Source organism: Cheilinus undulatus, linkage group 10 (assembly GCF_018320785.1).
Source record: "Cheilinus undulatus linkage group 10, ASM1832078v1, whole genome shotgun sequence".
In the NCBI taxonomy this organism is placed as follows: domain Eukaryota; kingdom Metazoa; phylum Chordata; class Actinopteri; order Labriformes; family Labridae; genus Cheilinus; species Cheilinus undulatus.
This window is the reverse complement of record NC_054874.1, coordinates 7,721,148-7,745,022: the sequence shown is the minus strand read 5'-3', so window position 1 is coordinate 7,745,022 and position 23,875 is coordinate 7,721,148. Positions and strand designations below refer to the sequence as shown.

The window sequence follows — 23,875 nt, the reverse complement described above, 5'->3', positions numbered from 1 at the left end:
TCCCCGCGGTGTCCGAGTCCTACCGGCTGCGATGTGCTACGCGCCCCTGCTTTAGAAAAAAACAGAGGAGGAAAACTTCAGAGAAATGGCGGAGGTTGCTTCGACTCTCAAAGGCTTGCGAGCCCAGATGGGTGAGAAATTCATTGCCTCTGTAGTTTAATTTTAGTCGGGTTGTTTCTTTCAATGTTTTTGTCACTTCGCAACGTTTGTTTGCAACTACCGCCGCTAACCGGGTTATTTGAACGGCGGCCAGCTCCTCTGGCTAGTAACGTTAGCTCTCTGTCCGGTTGTCTGCTCACAATGGATGCGGAAAAATATGCAACTTCTTCCCATTTTAAACGTTTAAAACTGCATTTGCACAGTTCAGCTGAGCATTTAATTTCTATAAAATATAAATTAACTTGTTTAACTTGAAAGTAAGTACTTATAAATAAGGTTCAAGTGACTGAAGTTGGAACGTTATATTTCGTAGCTTGAGAGTCGGTTGACGTTATGACGACTTTACTTGTCTGGCGCCCAGCTTACTTAGCATTGCTTTAGCTTTGCTAAAATTTACTTTAATCAGATTTTCTAAAAATGCTGCTATGCTATTGTTTGGGGAGTTGATAGACTAACTATAACTGCTTGGTAAAGGAAGCTAACGAACTGGTTTGTAACCGGCATTCGCTAGGATAACATTGCCTATCATCACGTAGGGATTACAGTCCGAAGTGATCATCTGCTATCTCTATCAGGAAGAGTTCAGGAAGCGTTTTCTCCCTCTTGTCTGTCTGGCAGCAGTCTAACTTAATGCCTACAATAAAATCCATCTGCGTTAGAAGTTATTTCATTGTCAGTTTTGTACCTTCCTGTTTAACATAAGCCCCCCTAGTAGTCCCAAATATCACTTTCTCTCTTAAACCTATTGCTAGACAGTTATTCTTATTTGTTGACATATGGCATAACCCCCACCACTCATTGGGGAGGGCGACCGTAACAATGTCTGACCTGAATTTCACATAATGCTGGGATGTCAGACACGATCACACTTAGAGCTCTGCTATAAGCTGCGTGTTTTTTTTTTCTGTTGAAGTCTTGATGAAGTTGATAAAAGACTTTTGGTTTGACTGGGCCTGGTTTCACAAACCGTTCTGTCAAGCTAGAAGCACGTTGCGTTTTTTGTAAAGAGCACTATGTAGGCCAACTGCTGCAAGTCTCAATCAATGCGCCTCTCTCAGACATGGATGTTTACTGTGTCTGCTTCTGTGGGCATGAATGCACAGTTTGTTATGATTCGAGCTGCAGCCGGGCTGACGGTTTTTTAGGGTAAGAGGGAGTTTTCTGCATACCCAATGTGGGTGTATGCATGTTTTACTTCTGGCAACTACTGGGCCATATTTAGTTCTGATCTTCTTCCTGTTTCCCTTGACTTTTCCATTCAGTATTTTCAATCTGGAATTTAACATCCACCCATTTCTGTGGTTTTATGAAAATATCCGAAACCTTTAGAGTGATGTGAAATGTTGGAATTCTGGCTTTGTGAGGAACACAGGGATGTCAGTTGGTTCTTGGCCTCCAGTCACAGCCGAAGACTGACAATAATAAAAAATAATGTTAGGAATCTAGCTCATGTGCACGATTATTTCCACAAGAATGTGAACAAGGAGCAAGTTACCCCGTTATTACAAATGGAGATCACACCACTGCAAGTCACACTACAAGGTTATCCTGATCCTGGCTCAGCAACTGCTGCTGCAGAATTAAAAGCATGAGAAGTATTTCTGAGCTGGTTGGATTTAACCAAGGGAGGAAATGGACCAGCCTTAATTTTATAGTGTAGGTTGTCAGATTTGGTTGTTTTCTTTGCCTTTTCTGTAATTTCTTAACCTTTTAAAATCACTGAATTGATGATTTGCAGCTTGAGCCAGCACACCACAGCACGCACTGAAGATTTGAATTGCAAAACATATGGATTTGTAGCTAAGGTCTATGATCAGAATAGTTATGTGCACAATATAAAGACATGTGTCAGAATGTTTATACATTATAACAAATTTGTACTTCCTGGGGGAAGTACAAATCTTTCTCTATGCTGACTCTACTTAATGCTTGCATTTTTACTTTAAGTTCTCTGTAATTTTTGCCTTGACATTTTGGATGTCTTTAAGGAAAAAAAAGCCCTTTAAGAAGTAGGGTAAAAATGCCCAGTTCCTGAGATTGTCTCTACCACTGATGCTTCCTCATTGTAAACATTTCTTAACTAAAGGATCCCTTTTTTTTTAGCCATGAGTGGAAATATTTCATGTTTGTAGGTATTCTGGCTACAGGTAGAGCAGCACAATGTGTGATTGATTTTATCAGTTTTAGCAGGGAATAATGATAGTTAGAATAATGATAATAATGATAGTTTTGAAGTGTGTTTCTCAACTCAAAACATATAAATCTTTAGTAGAAAAAAATAAAACCTGAAGCTCTGACAGTACTGCTTTCCAAATAACTTAATGTTTTCCCCTAAATATGTTTTCCTTTTTTTGATAATAAATGTAATTCTGCAAAATGCAAATGCAGTGGCATTTTTTTTAACTTAATGGCCTTTTATACAGTTTTTGCATGGCCTGGCTTTGCAATTGTAGTTAGATTTATCATGCAGCACAGAGAAGACAATATTGACGTTGTTACAATACCAGAACTTTGAATTTGATATGAAACTAGTGGAAATCCAAAAATATGACTTCCTGGACACTCAAATGTAGTTTTTTATTTGCAGCCCCTACACATTGGAAAGGGTCTACACTTGAGGTAAAATGACATGAGATTTCCCTTAAAAGAATACATACCAATTTTTTTTTTTCTCAGAAACGTAATTAATAATTAAGAAGATGAATCTGCAGTGGTTCTGCAACTTCTCATTTTAAGACTTGCTGCTAGGAGTGTCAACTTTTGTGCAGGGAAGTGAAGCTCACTACCAACACTCCACAGGTTTGGACTCATCGAAGTCATAGGGATCAGGTGGCATTGCTGTCTCTGTCCTCTGCTACCTATCAGTCTGTAACAGACGCTAATGTTAAAATGTAACTCCTTGCATGATGTTAAGGTGAGATGACTGTCAGATATCAGTGTTTCTATTTATGATCTTGCCCTAACTTGTTAAGACTTTATAAGGCCCTGAAACCAAGTACTAATAGGGCATAGGGAAAAGGCTGTACTTTGGAATGGAAGTCCAATACCAGAATAATAAGATAAATTTGTTTTTGGAAGAGCAGTGGTTTTTTTTTTCTTGCAAGATGTAAGATCTAGTTTCTACTTGTTCTGTTAAAGCATGTTGAAATACACAGAACAGTCTTAACAGAGATTGAGCAATGCTACTTTTAATCTTTTAATTAAAAATGTACTGCAAACACTCTATTTAAGCTCTAGACACATTATTATAAACACATAGACAAGATTCATTGCCAGTTAATCTATTTCCGTTTAGCCTTCAGCTAAATTGTTATCTTAAAAATTGGTATTGGTCCTGAATTTTACAATTGGTGCATCTCTGTCTCTTTTTTTTTTTTTGGATTAATCACCATCCTAGTAATGCAGCTCTACAAGACAGAACACATCATTTAAATTTCCACCTCCTGAAGACACTGGTCCACCTGTAAGAGGAGATTCCCCAGCAAACTAGGATGTGTCATCATTATCCTGCAAGTCCTGCAAATAGCCGAGGCTTACCATAGCATGAACAGGTCTCAAGTAATCCCATGGAAGAGCTGGTGTGTCTGTGCGTGCATGTGCGTGCACGCCTGTGAGCGTGCATCAGCAGTGTTATCTGAGGTCCTGAAATCTTGAGCCAGTGATTAGACGCTCTGTGCCACATACAACAAAGGCCTTTTTTTTTTTTCGAACAGCCAAGTACTGCACGTGGCAATATCACTGATTTCTGACCAGTGATAAGGAATCTTAACTTTTGCTTAATGTGAGACAAAAAGTCCCTGCATACTGGAACTCACTAGAGAATGGGGGTCTACCCTTTCATTAAGCCATGCAGACACTTCCTGTGCAACAAGCTACTTAATTATACCATGCAGCAGTGTACAGCTATGTCTGCAGTACAGAGGAGGGGCAGAAAAGAGACCTCACCCATTGTTACCTCCCACTGTAACAACATTGACTCTGTGACAGAGTAACTGAACATTGTCTGAGGATCCTGCTTGTTATTTAGAGAACTGGCTTTTGATCAGTGTTAGCATTCAACCAGAAGTGTTATGATGTAATACAGACTGGTCTGTTTCCTGTTTTGTGTGTTTGTCTGGGCTGCAGAGCTGGGTCATCAACAGCCCCCTGGTGGTCTTTACTGCTCCCATAATACCTCTTTAGCCTGAGGGTTGAGCCTCCACATGCAGTCAATATGTATGTGCTGCACACAGATTGTTGTAAACATCCCCTTATGCCAAAAACAGCAGAATGATCCTGAAATCAGTACCTTTATAGCTGTAAACATGCCATATTTTGCATGTCACTATACTGCAAACTACATTAATCACAGATGGAAACTAGAAATATTTGCTTTTTTGCATGTTCATTTAATGGCATGCTTGTTTTGCTTGGCACTGCCCACTTGCCTGAACACTCAATTATCTAGCTTAACAGTGTGGTGTGCTGCAAGGTTATAACTTTGTTTCCCTGATTTTTCAGTGTTTAGCTGAGTCAGTTGTTGCATTCGGCAGTAATGATGTATGTTAATGTGTGCAAATCTCCATAGAGATGGAGTGACAAGAGACAGCTCCTCTTATTTGCTCTTTCTATTGCTAAGAGCACACCTGGCCCTCTTGAGGACTGTTGGGCAGATGGGATCTTTCCTCCCATCTCACAGAGAGGCTTATTAAACTAGAAACATTAGTTATTTTCTGCAGAAGAAGTAAGGGAAAGTCTGCATGATTTTAGCTAAACAGCTGTTACCTTCCTGGCCCCTCTGCTTTCACATCTGCTTTTACTTCCCTCTACTACCTTTTATAAACATTTGTTTGCCTGAAGTCATATCATTACAGAAGGTCATACCACTGAAACCTTATATCTGTGTTCTCAACTTGATGTTTCAGGTATTTGAAAGGAAATACTGTTGCATAGCTTCTGAATATATTTTAGTCTTAATCAGTGATTGTAGATTGCAGCATCAGCATGGTTTTGATAACTTTGATGCATAGCTCATATAGGATGTGGTTCACAGTAATGAAATATCCTTTTAAGCTTTACTGCTCAGCTTTTATTGTAATATCATTTATGTTTTTAAATCCTCAGAATGCACATTGCTGGACAACCCTTATTTTTGATAGTGCTAAGTAGGGGTGCATGATTAGACGATATTAGATCATGAAGAAATAGAATGTATCAAGAGTCTGCCAACGCACAGAAATCACCATATCACATGTACTACCTTAGCAGCTCTAGGCTCTCTCACCGCCCCCCTGCTGCTCCCTGATGGAGCAGTGATTCATTAAAACTGAAAATATAACTTAACATTTAGTCCTTAACTATAGCTTCAAATACCTTTAGCTACCCCATATGAAACTGTTACATGGTTTTCTAAACTTTCAGGGTGCCAAAAAAACATTCATGCACACAATCTGCACACATTTCGAAAACATGTTTGGCTGTCTTAAGAGACTGCATCTCTAGTGGTCTGCCCAAACAGGGAGGAGATGTTACACACTACAGGCAGCGTGAGTGTGGGACAAGGTTTACCTATTGGGATAATTGCATAACAAGTGAAACTTTTTAACTCCAGAGTCTTTTTCTCAGAAGGCGGTGGTGATGTCTGCGAAGTCTGGACCTCAGTCGCATTGAGTTCAGTGCTTTTATCTACATACAGCGCTGCTTGAAACCATCAAAGCTCCTCTCTCTCTTCCCGTTCTCAGAGTGCAGCAGGGAGGTGTGGATGTAATGTCACAGCCTGATGTTCATTAGTAAACGTTCTAGGGAGTGGTTAATCGCTAAAATGATTCAATACGTTTATCAAATTAGCTGGCACAGGATTTACAAGTCAGTTAAAAAAAATGACCCATCATTTTTATAAACACAGGCTTGAAATCTTGGTCTGTAATGCTCTTTTAAATAGTAATGAACCTCCCGCCACTAGAGGCCGCTGTAACTTTAGCTGTAGTCTGCACGGTGGCGCAGGGGTTAGTGCTGTTGCCTCACAGCAAGAAGGTCCCTGCTTCGCTTCCCAGTCGTTTCTGTGCGGTGTTTGCATGTTCTCTCCGGGTACTCCGGCTTCCTCCCACCACCAAAAACATGCTCACTAGGTTAACTGGTGACTCTAAATTGGCTGTAGGTGTGAATGTGAGCGTGCCTAATTGTCTGTCTCTATATGTCAGCCCTGCGATTGACTGGTGACCATTCCGGGGTGTACCCCGCCGCTCGCCCAATGACCCTGAATGGATTAAGCAGTATAGAAAATGGATGGAAAGACTAGTTGGTTAAATGAAATTTAAATGAGTGTTAAGCCGAATACAGAAATAGACGCTTAGGAACAACCTTAAAATGTTGTCCCGACTCCTTTATGAATAAAAATCAAGATTATGTGAAAAATAGAAAAAGGCAGCTCATTCACTGTAGGACTATATGCCAGAAATTAATCCCATTCAAGGCCGTGTTTTAATTTGCTCATTTTTTTTATTTTCTTGTTGATATAATTGTGTATTTTCCAAATTGCAGGGGAATGAAGTTTTTTGTGTTTTATTTATTTTGTTTGTAGCTTCTCAGTTGGCCTATGATGAGATTTTAAAAAATAATCATAATAAAATTGAGAGCATGGTCTGGCCAAAAAAAAGAGAGAGATATCAATTAGATACAAGTAAAACAGAAATGTTCAGATGTAGCCAGAGAATCAAGATTATTAAAATCATCAATTATTAAGTTTTTAATATGTTAAAATTGTATAAGTAGTCATAAACAACTGATGAAGTTAAAATGTGTCTGCAGCAGAGTTTAGCCTAAGTGTTTGGTGTGTAGTACTTAAAGCAGATCTCCCTTATTCTGTATGAATTTTGGTAACGTGGAGTGGTCCAGGACTGGGAATGTGAAATGCATCTTCCCCTGATACAAGAAAGCAAGGAGGTGGTTCATCTAAAATGGCTTAATAAATAAATGTAGGTGTTTCTCTCCTTGTTGCTAGAGGAAGAAGGCCTTTTTGGTAGAGTACTCACTGTTATCTAATTTCAGAGTTAACATTTTGCTTTACACTGATTCAAGCATGGCTGAGAAGCACTTCACCCATCCCAAGCTGCTGTGTGCATCACTTAGCAACAGTAACCAAGTTACGCAGAGTCCCTGGTGTGTTGCCTTCGCCTTTTTATGAAGCTGAGGAGAAACGGGGCAATAAGTGACACATGACAAAAATATCACATTAAAAATCAAACATTTATGTTAAACATTCTGCGATTTTATCACTGAGCCACCATATATTAAATACCTTGTCTTTTTACATTTATTTTATAATTATTCATATTATTTTATGCTCTCATGATATTTATTTATATCATGAGAGATGGGCTGTTATCACGCCTCTAGTTTGGTTGATCTGGTCCAAATCAAGAACCAGTTTGTTACATTTCTGCATTTGATTTGAAACTTGGATCGGAGATAAGTACATTTCAGATCAATTATTCTGCGTCATAAATACATGCAAATAAATAAATGAAAAAGTCACATGAGGAGCAAACCTTACTGGTTATGCTGTATAAAATGATAGTAATACGGTGATGTTACCGTATTACATGCAGAAGATGACAGGTAACAGGAGAGATCCAAGAACAACCAGTTCATTTACAAAGGGACAGACTCAGCGTGCTCAGCAGTACCATGTTTTTGTGTGTGTCTCTCTGTCACAGTTGGTGTCACAGAAGAGTGTTAGTTTATTAATTAATCACTGATCGCAACATTATTTAGCTTAATCAGTTAATCAATTGTTCATAGCTTTTTGGGGAGCGATGCTACAAAAATGAGACATCTGCCCCTCTGGAAATGAGAGTGATGACAGGATGACCCCTTCAATGCTACAGACAGTCTGTGTGTGTGTCTGTCATTGTGTGTGTCTAAGGGGCAGAGGAGCAGAGTGAACAGAATGTGCATTCATGAATTGGTCTCTGATTGTTTTTGTTCTCCAAAAGGAAACCATTAAATATACATCCAACTTAAGATCATGTGTTATAAGTGGTTGATGTCTATTACCTTTATAATATTTTCATAGATTACAGGCAGCGGCTTGATGAGAGAAAGAAAAAAGACACTTGCATGGTTGTTTCTGAAGCTCCTTAAGGTCTGCCTATGGTTTTTAGTACACATTTCTCTAGATACAATAGCTGATTCAATCTAAATAAAGTCCAGCGCTTCCTGAATAAGGCCTGATTAAGGTCTGTTGGTGTTCTCACCACAAACAAATACACCAGAAGGACACTGGAAGCGGAACCAAGACCCTCTTTTCAAGAGGTCTTGTTCAGGTTATTTGTTTCTTTTTTTTCTAATATTGGTGCCAAATCAATACTTTTTACATGGTGTTGGTGCCTGAATCTATACTTTTGAAGAAAAACTTGATGAAAGTTGGTGGGAGACGAAAGTTGTCTGTGTATTGTTGATGATCTGCAGAAATATCTGTAAAAGATGCCAGTAGAACATGGGATAAGAAAAGGAAACCAGTGTAACCTCTTTATATAAGAGGCTCAAGCAAAATTCATATACTGGCGTTGTGTCAGAGACAAACATTTAAGTAAATGTGTCAGTCAGTGTGATTTTCCTTGGTAGGAAAATGCAACTAGAGCAGAGACGTTAATAGGCAGCGTATCAAAATGAAGTAATATCTGTGTTGTATATGGTTCATTAGGTATCAGCTGTGTTGGCATTGGTACCATGTCCATACTGGATTTCGATGCTCATCCCTGGGTTTCACAGCAGCTCAACCAAACTGAACAACACTGCAAAGGAACCTAAGTTTGTTTCAATCAAACCAAACAGCTTAGATATAAAGCACCCTCAATGTCTTTTACTTAATGTGCTTGCACATCATGTGCTCGTTTGCTTTTTCTGCTGGATGTCTCTCTGCTTATTTTACCCACACTTATGGCATTGCTTTCTTTTCCTGTTTAGGGTTTTAAGTGAAAAATAACTTCTGTGTTAGCCATTTCCTCTCAGACTCTAAATACATGCAAGTATGTCCACCTAACATACAATTTTGCACTGTTTCCATGCACTATAGCATCATAAAAATGCGCCACAAGCAGTGCAGCATATGCAAATCCTTGTGAGTTAAAAGTTACTCCTGTGCATCAATAACTGCAGTCAAACCTCAGTCACATGTGCTTCATTTACCCCAGCCCAGTCAGAGTAGTTTGAGTTGGAAGTCTTGAGGAGAAAAACTGAAGTGACCTGTTAATTTCTCCTGGGCATTAGCTGCAGACTTTGACCCTTAAAGCTTATTTGACTGTAGGGCATTGATGCTCCTGCAGAATACAGATAATCAGAGCATGATTGACTTGTACTCATCCTGTCAGCACTCCGTCCTCTGTCTACCTCCTGGTACTACTGATGTCTGTTTTTTACCAACTTCAGCAGGATTGTTGAATCTCTAAAAAAAATTATCATCCTTTAAAGTCCGTGATACCCTGTTACAATTTGCATCTTGCCATTGATGTTCCTTTGGTTCAGGGGACACATAAAGCTTACTTGTTAATGAATTTGTGATCAGGCAGTGTTGTTTGTGTTGATTCATGTCAGGAAGAGCTTTTGTCTCTTTGCTCTCAGAAGGGAGTAATTTCCATACTGATAGGGCATACATGCTGTGCTGTTCTGTGTTAAACTTTGATCAGTGTTTTCCATGCACAAGGACAGCAAAGTTAAAGGTGTTGCTTACTTGGATGATGTCCAGTTACCGCTATCATATGACATTTCCTGTTCATCATGGCTGCGCTTATAAAAGCCAAATGTCCTTATCTTACCTTGGAGCCAAATAAAGCAACACTGTGCATTACTGCCTTCCCAGTACTTTAAATTTGAAGTAGCAAACCAGAGCAGAAACTCTTGTGGAAGATTTGGCAGTTATACAGGGAGAAAATGAAATGCAACATTTCAATGAGTAGAGTTGTAAAATACTGCTAAATCTTAAAAAATATACAGCTTATTTGAGACACTGGAGATTCTGCAATGCCTAAGAAAGAGCCCGAATAGTAACACAATCAAAGGTGAAGCTTTTTTGCTTATTTAGTCCCTATATAGTATAGTTAACACACTTCTTGTTAGGTGGTTACAGATTTGTTCACTCTGAGACCCACTTTCAAAAACAAAGCCTTTACAGGCTCCCAAAACACTGGTTCCCTGTGGAAGAAACAGCGATACGATAAAAAAGAACTGTTGCAGATACTCCTAAACTGTCTCCTTATACCAAAAAAAGTAATAAAAACATTGCATCAACCATGGGGGTAAATTGTTACTTCAGGGTGTATTCACACCTGTGGCTTGTTTGCTTTGTTCCGATTCAGGGGCAAAACTGATTCATTTGTTTCAGTTGTCACTTGGTTCGTTTGTGTTCACACGGCAAAAGTCTCTTGCGGTCCAAAGTTGTAAACAAATGCCACGTGCAATCCAATTTCTCTCTCATTGGTCAGAAATCTTACCGGGAAGGCGGGCACTCACTGTTTTGGAACAACTGCCCCAAATGAGCCAGGTGTGAATACGCCCTTAGACATTATCAGCCTGGATTTTTGTAATTGGTGCACCTCTAGTAGGCCTGGGCATGTGGCCTGAAAATCATATCACGGTATTTTTCTTGCCTTTGACGGTAACGGTATTATATCACAGTATTACAAAGTTAAAAAGAGATAATGCTTTATAATCCAAATTCAAGTGTTATTAACCTCTTTCTCCCCTTAAAACAAGCCTAAGCTTAGGAGCACAGATCTTTCTCTCTAGTCTCTCTAGGTTTACTTCTGTCTGCGCTAGAGCTGTGAAAAAATATTGGTACAGCAATATATCGCGATACTTTGACATCCAATACAATATCGATACTTCAACTCTTAATATCGATTTTTGGTAAAAAATAAAAATTCATATTTTAGCTGAATTGTTAGTAAAATATGACTTGCTACGACATGTTTGTGTGAGCACAAACAGCGAGTTAAAGAAAGAAAATGCCGTTTGCAAGCTCTGTCTTGCTGCTGTGAAATATAGCGAGAAGACCACCAACGTATTGTGTGATTTACATATACATCATCTCTATATTTTTCTCAGTTAACTGTGTAGAATATCGCAATATATCACAATATCGTGATATCCTGATATATCGTAATACTATCATATCGTGACCCAAGTATCGTGATGCATATCGTATCGTGAGGTTCTTGCCAATACTCACCCCCTAGTCTGCGCTCCAAGTTTCACATTTCATCTCTGTCCTGCTGATGTGTGTAAAACTCCCAATAACTTGAGCATGTTTCCTGATGAAGGCGTTCACAATAAAAGCATTTCAGAAAAATTAAAGCTGCAGACTTTTATTGTGGAAAGCTTGACGGAAGTAGAGTGTTTAGCATTGATTTAGCTTAGCTTTGGCTGCCATACCGGTGAGTTTTTGCAGCTAGTTTACAGCTGCTTTTCTGACCTGATTTGACATCGCAGCCTGGATCTTTGACCCACTGTGGACTTGGAAAAGAAAGTCATACATTAAAACCCCTTTAAATGGTTGTTTAAGCCTCGTAAGGTGAGTAGTTGCAGCACTGGCTCTAGACATACCAAGACAAGCCAAAGAAACACTTAGCTTGTGTTAAAGCCCCATGCAGGCTGACAGAGACGGCACACTGACTCTGTTGGGGCACAACGATCAAACTTTATGATGAAAGAACACGTTTTGCCTGCTAATCATGCTTAGTTACAATGGCAAGAGTGTGTAACGTTCGGTTAGTTACCTGACTGCACGTAATGCTAGAGGTAAATCAACTATTGACTGGGATTGGCCTGAGCTCTCTGTCCACAGATTTCTCGCTCCGCCAGCTGTGGGAGCGGATATGCCTCAAGCATGCATCATAGCCCAACGTGGGCATTCAAACCGGTGATGATGGTGTGGCACAAAATTTTACTGGTGACAGCCTTAATACCAGTTTACCTCTAGTCACACTTTTCTTGCTATTAAGCAGGACCAGGAGCGATGCAGTCAGTAGAGTTATTGTCTGCTTTGAGAGCATATGGAGCCTCTGCTCATCACAAGCATATAAGCTAGGGATCATCAACTTAATTTGTACAAAGGTCAGCTTTTTCTATGACAGATGCTGTGGGGGCCAGACTTTCAGATAAATATTTTGGCCTAATTCATGTTTTATTGTTTAATTTTTTTTTTCCCCAATAGTGCATGTAATTTAAAGCCTGAGATCAGTCCCAAGTTGTTATACTGCAGCAGACCACAAGGGGGCGACCAGAATATTTTGGCCACATACTTCTGGGGCCTGTAAGTTGGGCATCACTGAGTTTGGCACTGATTTGCTGTGTCATGATTGGTGAAAAACCCCTGCAGGAAAAAGGCTTATTGTTTGATCAGTCTGTGAAAATGGCACTACAGAGCCTGAAGAGGAAAGCTGGTGTGGAAAACAGCAGCTTTAACCAAGAATGGTCGGCCTCTTTTTGGATGGGCTAAGTCTGTAAAATTGAAGGTTTTTAAACAACACTAGCCTGTGAAACAGTTAAAATGTTAAAAGGGAACTATTAGTTTGTATTCATTCTGAAATATTGACAGGATAAGGCACATGCAGCATGAAGATTTGTTTCAGCTTCATCAGTTTTCAGCCTCTGTTAAGTTTACAGCCAGCTTAGCAGGAGAAGCTTTTTTGGAAGGGACTGCCTGTTTAACCCGGTTGAATCTTCATCAAAAATAGCTGCAAAAATCCTCAAATGTGACGTCATTCCTGTTGTAATCTCTGTTGTTGTTGGGGTTGCTTGAATAGCTCATGGAACCTGAAGAAAAAAAAAAACGAACACGTTTTTTCCTCCATTACATTTTCTGAATGGGAAGCCGGATGGCAAGCTTTGGGGGTCCAGATGGCTCTGAGCCTCAAGTTAATGATCAATGTGATTAGCTAAAGGCAAAAGGCATTTTAAAATCCCTCCTCTACAAGATGATTGAGAGGCTATAAGGTGTTCATTCAAGTTAGGCGTCTTTGTGGCATTGAATGCTATCATCGATTGAGATTACACATAGTATTATTACACATTTCAGTGGCTGCAAACCTAATGCAATGGGTGAAGGAACTCTAATGCATCAAAAAGTTAATTATTTTGAAGATATAGCATGTGGTGATTGTCAAATATTGCATTCAAGACATTACTATCTACTGTGACTTTAAAGTTCAACTATCTTCCTACTGTTTGGCTCCAGCACTTGTGCTTGTCTTCATGTCAGAATACCAACTATCTTTGAAACTAGCCTTGCAGCTGCCATCAAATGAACACTACTTCCAAAAGGTAACTGAGGGCTGGCTGCAGCATCACCTGTGTGGCCAGTGGTTTGTAGAGCTGTTAAATAGGTCTATATTTGCATGCAGGGTGTAAATGCATGTCGTGTGAACATGAAATGTTTTTATTGACAGTGAAAGCATGATTTAGTTTGCAGACTGATCTTCTTAAAGAGACAGATATGCAAGTGTACATTCAAGAATAGTAACAGTATCTAATCAGAATGTTTCGTCTGTATTTTTAGACAAAAATTTCTAATATTTCTGAAGGTTATGGGATGAGTAGAGTTTTCTTTAAGCATTGCTGCAGATGATGAGAGACTTTTAGGCCATAGAAACATGCATCAGTATCACATGACTGTCGTTTACTTTGCCACTTTGTCAGCAGTTCTTTAATGCTGAATACACACCAAGAGAGGAGGAAAGAGAAAGGAGAATGCCTGATACTGGCCTCATAGAGCTTAATCATGTCCTCAGTGTTTCCTTCCTTCCTGCCCCTTTGTCTCCAAATCATGATTAGTTTTAGCTGAAGAAAGTGATATTGATCCTGAGCTTGTCCCAGTGGAAGTGTTGATGTATTTACTACCTTTAAAAGCTTATCACTGTGGTTTTTCTGAACCTCATACAGACATTCTGTTTTCTTGTGATTGGTAAACTAGTGCAAGAGGGACTCAATTCTGGAAATCTACATTTTTCGTGTTTTATTGAGTACGTTTTTGAGTTTTTGCATATTTGATGTTTTACACCACTTGGACATCTGACTATCAATCAGGAGACTCACAAGGGTTGATTCCAGGAAGGTTCTTACAGAAACTATCCCCACAAGGTCCAGGCTTGTCACAGAAAGCAGTGCAGTGCAGGCTGCGGGGTTGGCCATGGGAGCAGGGTTATGTCAAATGGCTGAATAGCTGGATTGTTCTGCCCCTTCAAATCCGTTGGATCTCTCCAGAAGTAAAATTCCTCTGGAGAGCAAACAAAGCACAGAGAAAATGGCTGGTTTAGACTGAATGGAGTACCCAAGGCAATTCATTTTCCAAGATAATATTAAATACCCGCTTTGTCAGACCTGACATGATGCAGCTCTTGTTCTTTGTGTTTAACCTTTGTGTTTTCTTACTTACAGCTGCAGCTGCACAGGCACAAGCCGAGGAGCGGCGCAGCCTGGCAGGGAACAGTCCAGGACCGACAAACAACGCACCAGCTAAACCTCAGGGGTGTAGGCCAGGTAAATGACACCACACCTTGACATAGAAACAAATTGGTTCTCACAGGTACTGCCCTGTCACCACTCTATTGTATTTTATAATCTGAACCATTAGATGCAACACTATCCCCTTCCAGCACACTCAATACTTACAGCAGATCAACCTTAGTCATCCTGGTTTACTGTATAATGTCAGAGCTCATTAGTCACAGTCACATGCATGCATCTGCCTGGGTAATGCAAAGTCTTTGTGACACCAAGGCACATTGTAACTACCTTTTTGTTCTCTGAATGTACAAATTGCTGCATGTTTTTCATTTAACTTTATAAATGACACATGTATGTGTTTGCAGTCATTGACGGTGCCGCACTGAGAATAGACGACCGACTGCGGGTGGCAAAAGAAAGGCGAGAAGAAGCAGACAGACAACAAGGTAAGAAGACTGCCCCAGTTTTTTGTGTAAATTTAAAGTTGCCAAGGCCAGTTTTAACTTCAGTAACTGTATGTTTGAATCTTATTCTGCTCATTTAGGAAATAACGAAATGTATTGTCACTGTTTAAAGAGGTGTTAAGACATTTTCTTTATTAAATAATAAACTCAGGCCGTATGAAGATATTTTCCTTTTCCTACTTATTAACATGCATGAGAAAGCAGCATGCTATTCTACTTGTCTTCCCGGATATACTAACTGTTCCCTATGCAAATACCGTATGTGTGGTCAGCTTTGCGAGAGTCTCAGATCATGGAACGGGAGCGTAAGGCCAAGCTGCAAGTGGAGCGTCAGATGGAGGAGCGTCAGAAAAAGGTTGAGGAACAGCGAAAGAAGGAGGAGCAGAAACGATTGGCTGTGGAGGAGAAGAGGAAGCAGAAACAGGAAGAGGAAAAGGTAGTAGTAGCACTAGTGGAGGAGTCATGAGAGCCTCACAGCAGCACTTGCTCTGTTGATTTGACTGTTGTGGCTTAAATAATCATTTTAACATAGATGCACAGAAGGCTTAGTTTGCAAATTTCCCCTTCTGTACACTCATTTTAGAAAAGGGGGAATTTTTTCCCTTCAGTTTTCCTTCTTTTGTACTTTGGTTATTACATCATAAGGTGATGTCCTCTCTACTTATAGTCTAGGGCAGTGGTTCCCAACTTTTCTCATAACTAAGAAAAGCTTACATACACTTTACAGAAGAGCTATGTATGAATTATCCCTTTTTATGACGGGGTACTAGGGCCTCTCTAGAAATAAATAATAAAGAGGATCTGTTAATTTTCAAGAAAAAACTTTCTCAAGTTAAAAAAAAATTGTTAACTTATGAGAAAAAAAAATGTAATTTTTTTTTTTTACTCTAAAAGCTAAAAATATACGTGAACCAAAACGTAGAAATTTTGAGACAGTAAAGTCAAAAATTCAACCACTGTTTTCAGTTGGGTTTCTTGTAAATATTTTTCTTTTCACTGTTATAAATTTACAATTTTAAATGTAATTTAAGATTTTAGTGTCAACATTGAAAAAAATTTTAGACTTAGAAATGTCACATTTTTTCATGTAAACATGTGATTTTATGATCTCAAAAATTGTGTTTTTTTTTTCCAAATATTATGACTTTTATGCAAAATTGACTTTTTAAGGGGAGAATTCAACCTCTGTTGTCAGTCTGGTTTCTTGTAAATTATTTACCTTACACTGTTGTCAATTTACAATATCAACAAAACATTTTTTTTAGATTTTTTTTGGTCAAAATTTAAGATTTTTCAAACTTAAAAATGTCACGTTTTTTTTATAAACACATGATTTTATGATCTCAATAATTGTGACTTTTATGCAAAAAATTTAGGGATTCTTCTCTTTTTTCAATTTTTAGGTTTGCTCTAATACATTATGTTTCTAATCATGGTTTTAAAGAATATATATGTGCATTAAATTTTGATAACATGACAGAGCAGACAGGGTCCTGCGACCCCCCTGAAATCTTTGGTGCTTGCTCCGCAGTGTATTAATTGAAGTGTGAGAGCCCTATTGTAACTGGAGGAATTATTACACTTACTTCCTTTTCTGCCTTGTCATGCTGCAGGAGCATTACGAGGCAGTGATGCGAAGGACACTGGAGCGTAGTCAACGAGTAGAGCAGAGGCAGAAGAGATGGTCCTGGGGAGGACTTTCCACAGACTCAGATGGACGAACAGGTAGAGAACCTTTACAGGCCACAATAATTCCAGCCTTTACTTTTTCCTCCTAAGTTAAATTTGAATTTCATTATCCCCTTTCCACAATGCATTGAAAGGACTACTAACATACTCCAAAAGCTCCTCCTTAAGGAGATGTGATCACAGTGTGAACGTCTCCCAACTAAGCAAAACATTTTCTAAGTCTGTGTGCTGTAAAAAGCATAAAGACTGCTGTCTACCTTTTGGTCATAAAAATCAAGAATCTTAACAGATCTTTGTATAATGTTTCACCAGGATATCTATCCGCTTAACCCTTTTAACTTAGCATCAGAGAGGCTACTGCTATATTCACATTGGTTTAATCAGAGTTAAAGCTTATTAACTCAGTGTCTCTCTCTTAAGCAGTGAAGGGGCTTCCTTCACAGACTGTCAGATTTTATTAGGTGTCAGCAACTGTACACTCACAGAGTTGTTGTGCTGAAAAAACTATTATCAATAAATTAAATCTGAGTAAAGACGTACATGTAAATGACAGCTGTAACTGTAGGCCTTCATGCTCTCACAGCACCATATCCTCCTTTGTAATTACTACTACTGTTTGACTCTTAGACATTATGCTCCATAAATCTTCAGAACTGTGCATCCACAGGGTCACTAATTGTTTACAGATTTTACCTTCACTCTGTACTTCGGTGAAGGGTGTGTCTCAGTATCTTTTATTGTACTGCTCCTCTCTGAGAGCTGTCTTTTCCCACAGGAGACTCTGATGTCAGCGCCTCATCTCCCGTAACAATAGTTATTTCCCCTGCCTCACCAGAAAAGCCACCAAGGAGTCGACAAGGTTTTGTTTGTTGATAATTCGCTCTCCAATGTAGCAACACAGCATGGATTGGCACTGGCGCTCCTGATGGCTTCTCCCACTTCCACCCCCTCACCTTAACAACCACTAACCAGCAGTTTTTCACTAACGGTGTCATGTGTGGGGCCTGTGTTGTGAATGTGTCATGTGTCGAGTGAATAGCTGGAAGTGACTTGACATTTTCACTCACTCACACTTTTAAGTACTTCCAGATCATACGTGACTTCGCATGGAAGATCCGCACAAAAAGCAGGACTGTTATCATTTGTTGGTTTTCTTGCACAGACCATTTTTATTCATGCTCTCCTCTTTGGAGTGGTCAAAAATTAGCATCCAATGTTCACTAACCACCGTGCTCGGCTCTTGAAGCACATCAGCTTTGTTATGGTTGGTTAAAAATCCGCATTGTCATGTAAAGTGTTTTTCATCAGCAGATCATACTGTAGATTTCATGTGTTCTGCTCATCATGAACTGCACTAGTAGCCACGTCATTGATAATTCAAAGGATATAAAGTATTTTTTAGGTATATTAACAAGGCAGTATAATAAACACTGAGTTTTATGGGTGTTCTGATTTTGTAGAAACCTTTCCTCCCTTGTGTTAACCTAGATGCCCTTCCCCTTTGGCAAACCTGTAGTGTAAATCCCACCTCCCTTGTCTGTCTTTCCTCCTCCCTTTTTAGTGGACAAACGCTCCACATCCACCACGAACCTGAAACAGCCGTCTGAGGCTGCAATCAGCAGACGCCTATCCTCTTCCTCTGCTACCCTCATCAAATCTCCCGACAAAAGTAAGTCCCCCCTTCCTCCTTCCCCTCCTGTTTCTTTCCCTCCTACCTCCCCCTCCATCCATCCCTGTATTCCTGTGTTCTTAACCAATGTAGTATTTGTAAAACAGTCAATCACGTCATTTAATTTTCACTGACTATTAATGCATTAAGTTCTCACAGGTAACAACATGTATATTATCTTGAGCAAACCCAATTTCTGTTCCAACTCTGGAGCCATATATGAACTCTAAATGTGCTATCCTGTGATCCAGGGTTTGACACAGACTCACTGAAGCACAGACAGACTGGTAACAATGTTTTAGCTCTCTGTCTCTGGTTCAAGCCAGTGATAAATTAGCTTCCAGCTCTGCTGCAAAAGATCACTATGCACCTCTGTAACAATAAATCAATCCTTTATAATTAGGATTCTTCGCAGTGGTATGGAAGCAAGTAGGATCAAGTCTCATGGTTCAGCCCGCATGTCAACTGCAGATCGATAGAAAATGCATCATCATGGTTTTAAATAGATGCATATGCCTTTGCAGAGTCTCAGTGAAAAAGATGGTAGTATTTAAATAGGAGCCTTAAGAATCTTCTGTATAGTTGAGTCTTTGAATGTAGTGTCACAGTAGAGGACAGTTTAAGTGTCAATCCCACTTCTACCCCTTAGCCCTTGCCCTTCGTCAACCCCTGCCCCTTGGACCTCCAAACAGAGTGGTGAGGGGTGAAAACCTTCCCTTAAGAAACAAGACGCCACTTGATTGCTGTTCATCATCACACAGTGCCGATAAACAGCTGCGTCATCAGAGGTGAATATAAAGCTTTGACCATTTCGTTCATACTATGGATCTCCGTGTTGATCTTCTCCATATATTTATACAGTTAATAGCCCTGTTTACACATGTACATACTGAAAATACAATAAACTCCCATCCCTAGTAGCTTAAGATTGAATTTATTAGAAAACACAGCTTTTATATTTTCTATAATCATTTATAAGTGCTGAAAATATTTATGTTTATGCACCTCCTTTGTAGTCCATTGTGCCATTTTGCAAGTGAATGCAGAGGATGGAGGGAAATTCCTCATACCCCTTAGTATTCAAGTGTGGTCCTAAACAATCTTTGTTTCAAAGGCTATTTAGCCCTTAGCCCTAGCCCTTGATTCAAAAGAGAATTGGGACACCCTTTCACCTGACGTGAACGCACAAAACCAAGGGGATGGGCTAAGGGGTAGAAATGGGATTGACCTAAACCTTTTCTTCTTGGTTTACATACTGGGGCAACTTATAATCTGTATTTTATTGTAATAAATATCTTTATTTTTTCTTTTGGCTGATCCATGACAAAAATCTGTGAGCCGATCCGAACCATGAGATTTGTCATCCATTGCAGCTCTATTCAATGTGATCTGAGCACACTTCAATTGACCACGAGACAGAAAACATGCACAATCTTTTGTTTCATATCTCTCCACAGCTTCTATTGGCCAGTGCCATTTCTTCCTTTGTGATGTTGCTGGTTCATCTGGTTTAATATTTATGATTTTCCTCTCAGGACTCATAAATATGTTCTAAAATTTCTGAGAGCTTTTGAACCATTCACAAGAGAGGGCTGTTTAAATTGTGAATTCACCACTGGGTGTTTCATCATTGTCTCTCAGGTGTTAAGCAGAGGAGTTCGTCTTGTAACCGGTTGCCTAGCAACGGCAATGCTGCTCAGGCCAGTAAGGAAGACGGCAAAAAGCTTCAGGTGGAACAGACAGGTGCAAAAAAAAATTCCCCTCTCCATCCCACACTATGCTTTCATAACAAAGATATAGTGTACCCTGCTGAACTTTGGGTAAAAATGCATTAGGCATCGGTGTAAATTAAGTTCAGTTACAGCTATGACTATCGGATAAGCTGACTTAAATGACTTAAGCAGTTTAAGTTATTTGCTCTTAAGCATGATGCTGGTTGTGGCATTATGTTGATCTTCTCATAGAGAGCATTCAACAATATCAGAAGGAGTAGTTCAGCTCTCCTCTGTTAGTTTACGGACTTTGATATCAGCTGCTGTCTGCTGCAGCTTGATTCACATAAAAGTCAAATGAAGTTCACATGACTTGTAAACCATCTGTCCTGGGAGTCCTTGTCGACTTCTTCATAGTGCCTGCTTGGCTATAACTCCATTTTCATGTTCATAGGCCGTTCCATGAAGACGAGAAGTTCCTCCCTTTCTCGAGTAAGTGCGGGCAGAGCACAGACCCCTGCCAGGCCTGATAAAGGGACAGCGGATGATCAAGGTGGCTAGCATGAACAATAAGGAATCATTCAAATCGTCGTGTTCCTTTCTGCATCTAAGGCCTTCCTTTTGAAATAACAAGCATGTTGCCATGATGCTAACAGCTTGCTCATTATGAATTTGCATTTTTTCTTTTTTTATTGTTTCTTAACCACAACTGAAGACTACGAAAAGGTTTTGGTGGTAGCTTTCTTGTTTGGGTCAAGCTGTTGTCATCAGCTATATGGATTTTAATATTAGCCAGCTCTTCTTTTCTATGTATTCCTTCTTTCTTTCCAAACTTTTTCTTAAAAACTATTGCTCACTAACTGCTGAATTGCCCCCAGGCAACTATTAAGTGTCTTGACTCTGTCTTTTGTCTGATTTAACAAGAACACTGTGTTCGTTTTGAGTGTCTCAACCTCTCTGCTGTCTTTACCCACCAAATCCTGTACTGTGCCATGTTTTCATTGTCAGCTGTGTATTTTAAACTTTTTTATATTCAATCAGAGAATTGTGTTGTGGTGTACCATGTTTGCACTAACCCAATGTATTGTTTTTGTTGTTACAAAGTGCTGATTGTTTTCTTCCTCCCAGATGACGTCCTAGCTGGATTTAAGTCGCTGATCTTGTGCTTCAGTGTGGTGTATGCCTGTGCCATCCCATATTAACCACCAATGCTTTTGTTTGTCCTGTAGCAGTTTTCAGCCTCTCCGTGCAGATCAGGAGATGTAAAAAGGCTCCTGTTCAGTGTGTGATTAGCCTAGGAAATTAAACAAACACTGCTAAAATATATTCCGACCTGGTAATTCTAATATCAAAAATGAACTTTACACGATCAGTATAGCTTCCTCTTACAGTAGTCTTTCCCCTAATATAACCTTATCTCTTCTGCAGACTTGTAATACCTGTGTGTCAAGTAGTGAGCTGTGCTGCAGTTCAACATTCAGCTGCTAACAAACAAACACGTCTGTCTAAAACAGATGCCTTCTCTGTTAAGGAGCTACAAATGGAAATGCAACTCTGCATACTCCATTTGAATCACCAGCATTTAGAGACAGAGACCAATCTGTCAGCATTTAAAATCTGGTTTCTTCTTTGTCATATTGGTAGCAGTAACAGCCTTAGCGGGGAATAATTTATACTGCCATTTCATGGTTGCAGGAGCTCTTTGTTACTGCTGGGAAATCAGTGCCCATCATAGTGCTTTCATAATATCATGACCGGTTCAGTTCTAAATATTATATTGGAGTAATTATTATGATCAAATTAAAGACTCTTTGCTTTAATCATAAAAAGATTTCCACAGCAGAAGGCCAAGGGCTCTTGCTTCACTTTTTCTGTCACTGTCTTGTACCACTGTCCCACAGTGTGTGGTATTGGCTCTCCTCGACTCTACATGCTTGAAACTGGCACTAGTATTTCACAGAGTTTGCAAACAAGTTTAAAAACAAGCAGAAGCTGTGTTTTCTGTAAAAAAAAAAAAAAAAAAAAAAGCAATATGTCAAAGAACTCAGATAGCTAATGCTTACACTGCCACTTTATTAGGTACACCTTGCTAGCTCTGGGTTAGACCCCCATTTGTTCAGAACTGCCTTAATTCTTCATGGCATGGCTGCAACAAGGTGTTGGAAACATCCCTAAGAAATTATGGTCTATATTGACATGATAGAATTACACAGTGGCTGCAGATTTGTCAGCTGATGCAAATCTCTCATTTACACCTCACCCTAAAGGCGCTCTATTGGATTGATATCTGGTGACTGGAGGCCATCGAGCACAGTGAACTCATTGTCATGTTCAAGAAACCAGTTAGAGATGATTTGAGCTTTACGTGGTGCATTATCCTGCTGGAAGTAGCCATCATAAGATGGGTACAAAGTGATGGATTTGTTCGGCAACAATACTCAGGTAGGCTGTGGTGTTTAGACAATGCTCAGTTGGTACAAAGGGGTCTAAAGTGTGCCAAGAAACTACCCCCAACACATTACACCACTACCACCAGCCTGAACCATTGATACAAGGCAGGATGGGTCCATGCTTTCATGTTTAAATTCTGACCCTACCACCTGAATGTCACAGCTGAAATCAAGACTTCAGACCAGGCAGTGTTTTTCCAATCTTCTAGCATCCAATTCTGTTCATAGCTAACAGGAGTGGTACCCAGTGTTGAAAAGGTGTACCTAAAAAAGTGGCCAGTGAGTGTATGTTACATTGCTTTGCTCTGAATGTGAATTTCAGAGCTTTACTCTTCTTGCAGTGTAGCTGGCACTGTGTTCAGCTTTGCTAATTTACTGAGTTGTGGCCAACAGTCTGCAGTGTTTAACTTTTTTTTTCAGTATCATTCCAGCTTATTTGTAACCTCAGCTGAGATGATACCAAATACACCCAGGTGCTATCTGAAAGCTCTGACAATTTTAAAAACAAAAAGTTCAAATGAGTCGAGTTGAGCCTTATCACACAAAGGAGAAACTTCTGTTTTTTCATTTCTCATCTTCCTACCCCATAGCCGTCCTCTGTTGTCTATGAAGTTCACTAATGCTTTGTTTTTACCCATCAGCAAACCTCCCTCTGTTTCAAGGAACCATTGATTTGACCTCATTTTCTACTCTGATCACTCACCAGACAATCAGTCTTCATCTGTCCCAGCAGGCTTCCATGGCATCCTTTTCTTACTGTCTTATACCGTCTATCCTCATGTGATTGATTATCTCTAAAAGTTAACAAGATCAAGACAGTTGACAAGGAGCCCATGCAAGATTATTGGGACATAACCTTTGGTTGTTAATGTTGATTCTATCCTGTTGGTTAAATCACATGGTGACCTTTCTATACTTTTATCGATCCCTCATCCCCCATTCTCACCCACTCCCTCCCTCTTGGCCTTTTTGTTCTCCCCTTTCTTTGGGTGGGTTTTTTTTCGGCCGTGTAGCTCACAGGCCACCGGCCAGCACTGTGGATGGAGGGGTCCTTAGTCGCCTGCTCACCCCCACCCAGGCCTCACTAGCTAGGAGCAAGAGCGCCGCCGCCCTGTCAGCTGAAGGAACAAATGCTCCAGGTAACCTCCGTTAGGAGATCCTGAAGGAGAAGAGGGATGGCTAGACACAGACGCTGGTCCTCTCTACTTAACTCTTCATCAGTAGAAAGTTCGCCCAGTGTAATTTCACTAA

General features: G+C 39.7%; 1 protein-coding gene across 16 annotated transcripts in view; it reads left to right on the top strand.

Annotated features, from left to right (window-relative positions):
- Positions 1-23,875, top strand: part of map7d3 (MAP7 domain containing 3) — a 44,180-nt gene continuing 20,305 nt past the window's right edge. For 2 of the 16 annotated variants that reach the window (XM_041797073.1, XM_041797072.1), the window contains exons 1-10: positions 1-131; positions 14,572-14,673; positions 15,006-15,086; positions 15,377-15,540; positions 16,718-16,829; positions 17,569-17,652; positions 18,355-18,462; positions 20,104-20,205; positions 20,629-20,727; positions 23,638-23,763. In XM_041797073.1, the coding sequence (XP_041653007.1) occupies positions 86-131; positions 14,572-14,673; positions 15,006-15,086; positions 15,377-15,540; positions 16,718-16,829; positions 17,569-17,652; positions 18,355-18,462; positions 20,104-20,205; positions 20,629-20,727; positions 23,638-23,763 (1,024 nt within the window). In that variant the 5' untranslated portion in view covers positions 1-85. The remainder of the gene's footprint in view (positions 132-14,571; positions 14,674-15,005; positions 15,087-15,376; positions 15,541-16,717; positions 16,830-17,568; positions 17,653-18,354; positions 18,463-20,103; positions 20,206-20,628; positions 20,728-23,637; positions 23,764-23,875) is intronic. The other 14 variants (XM_041797078.1, XM_041797077.1, XM_041797085.1 and 11 more) reach the window with 11 other exon arrangements.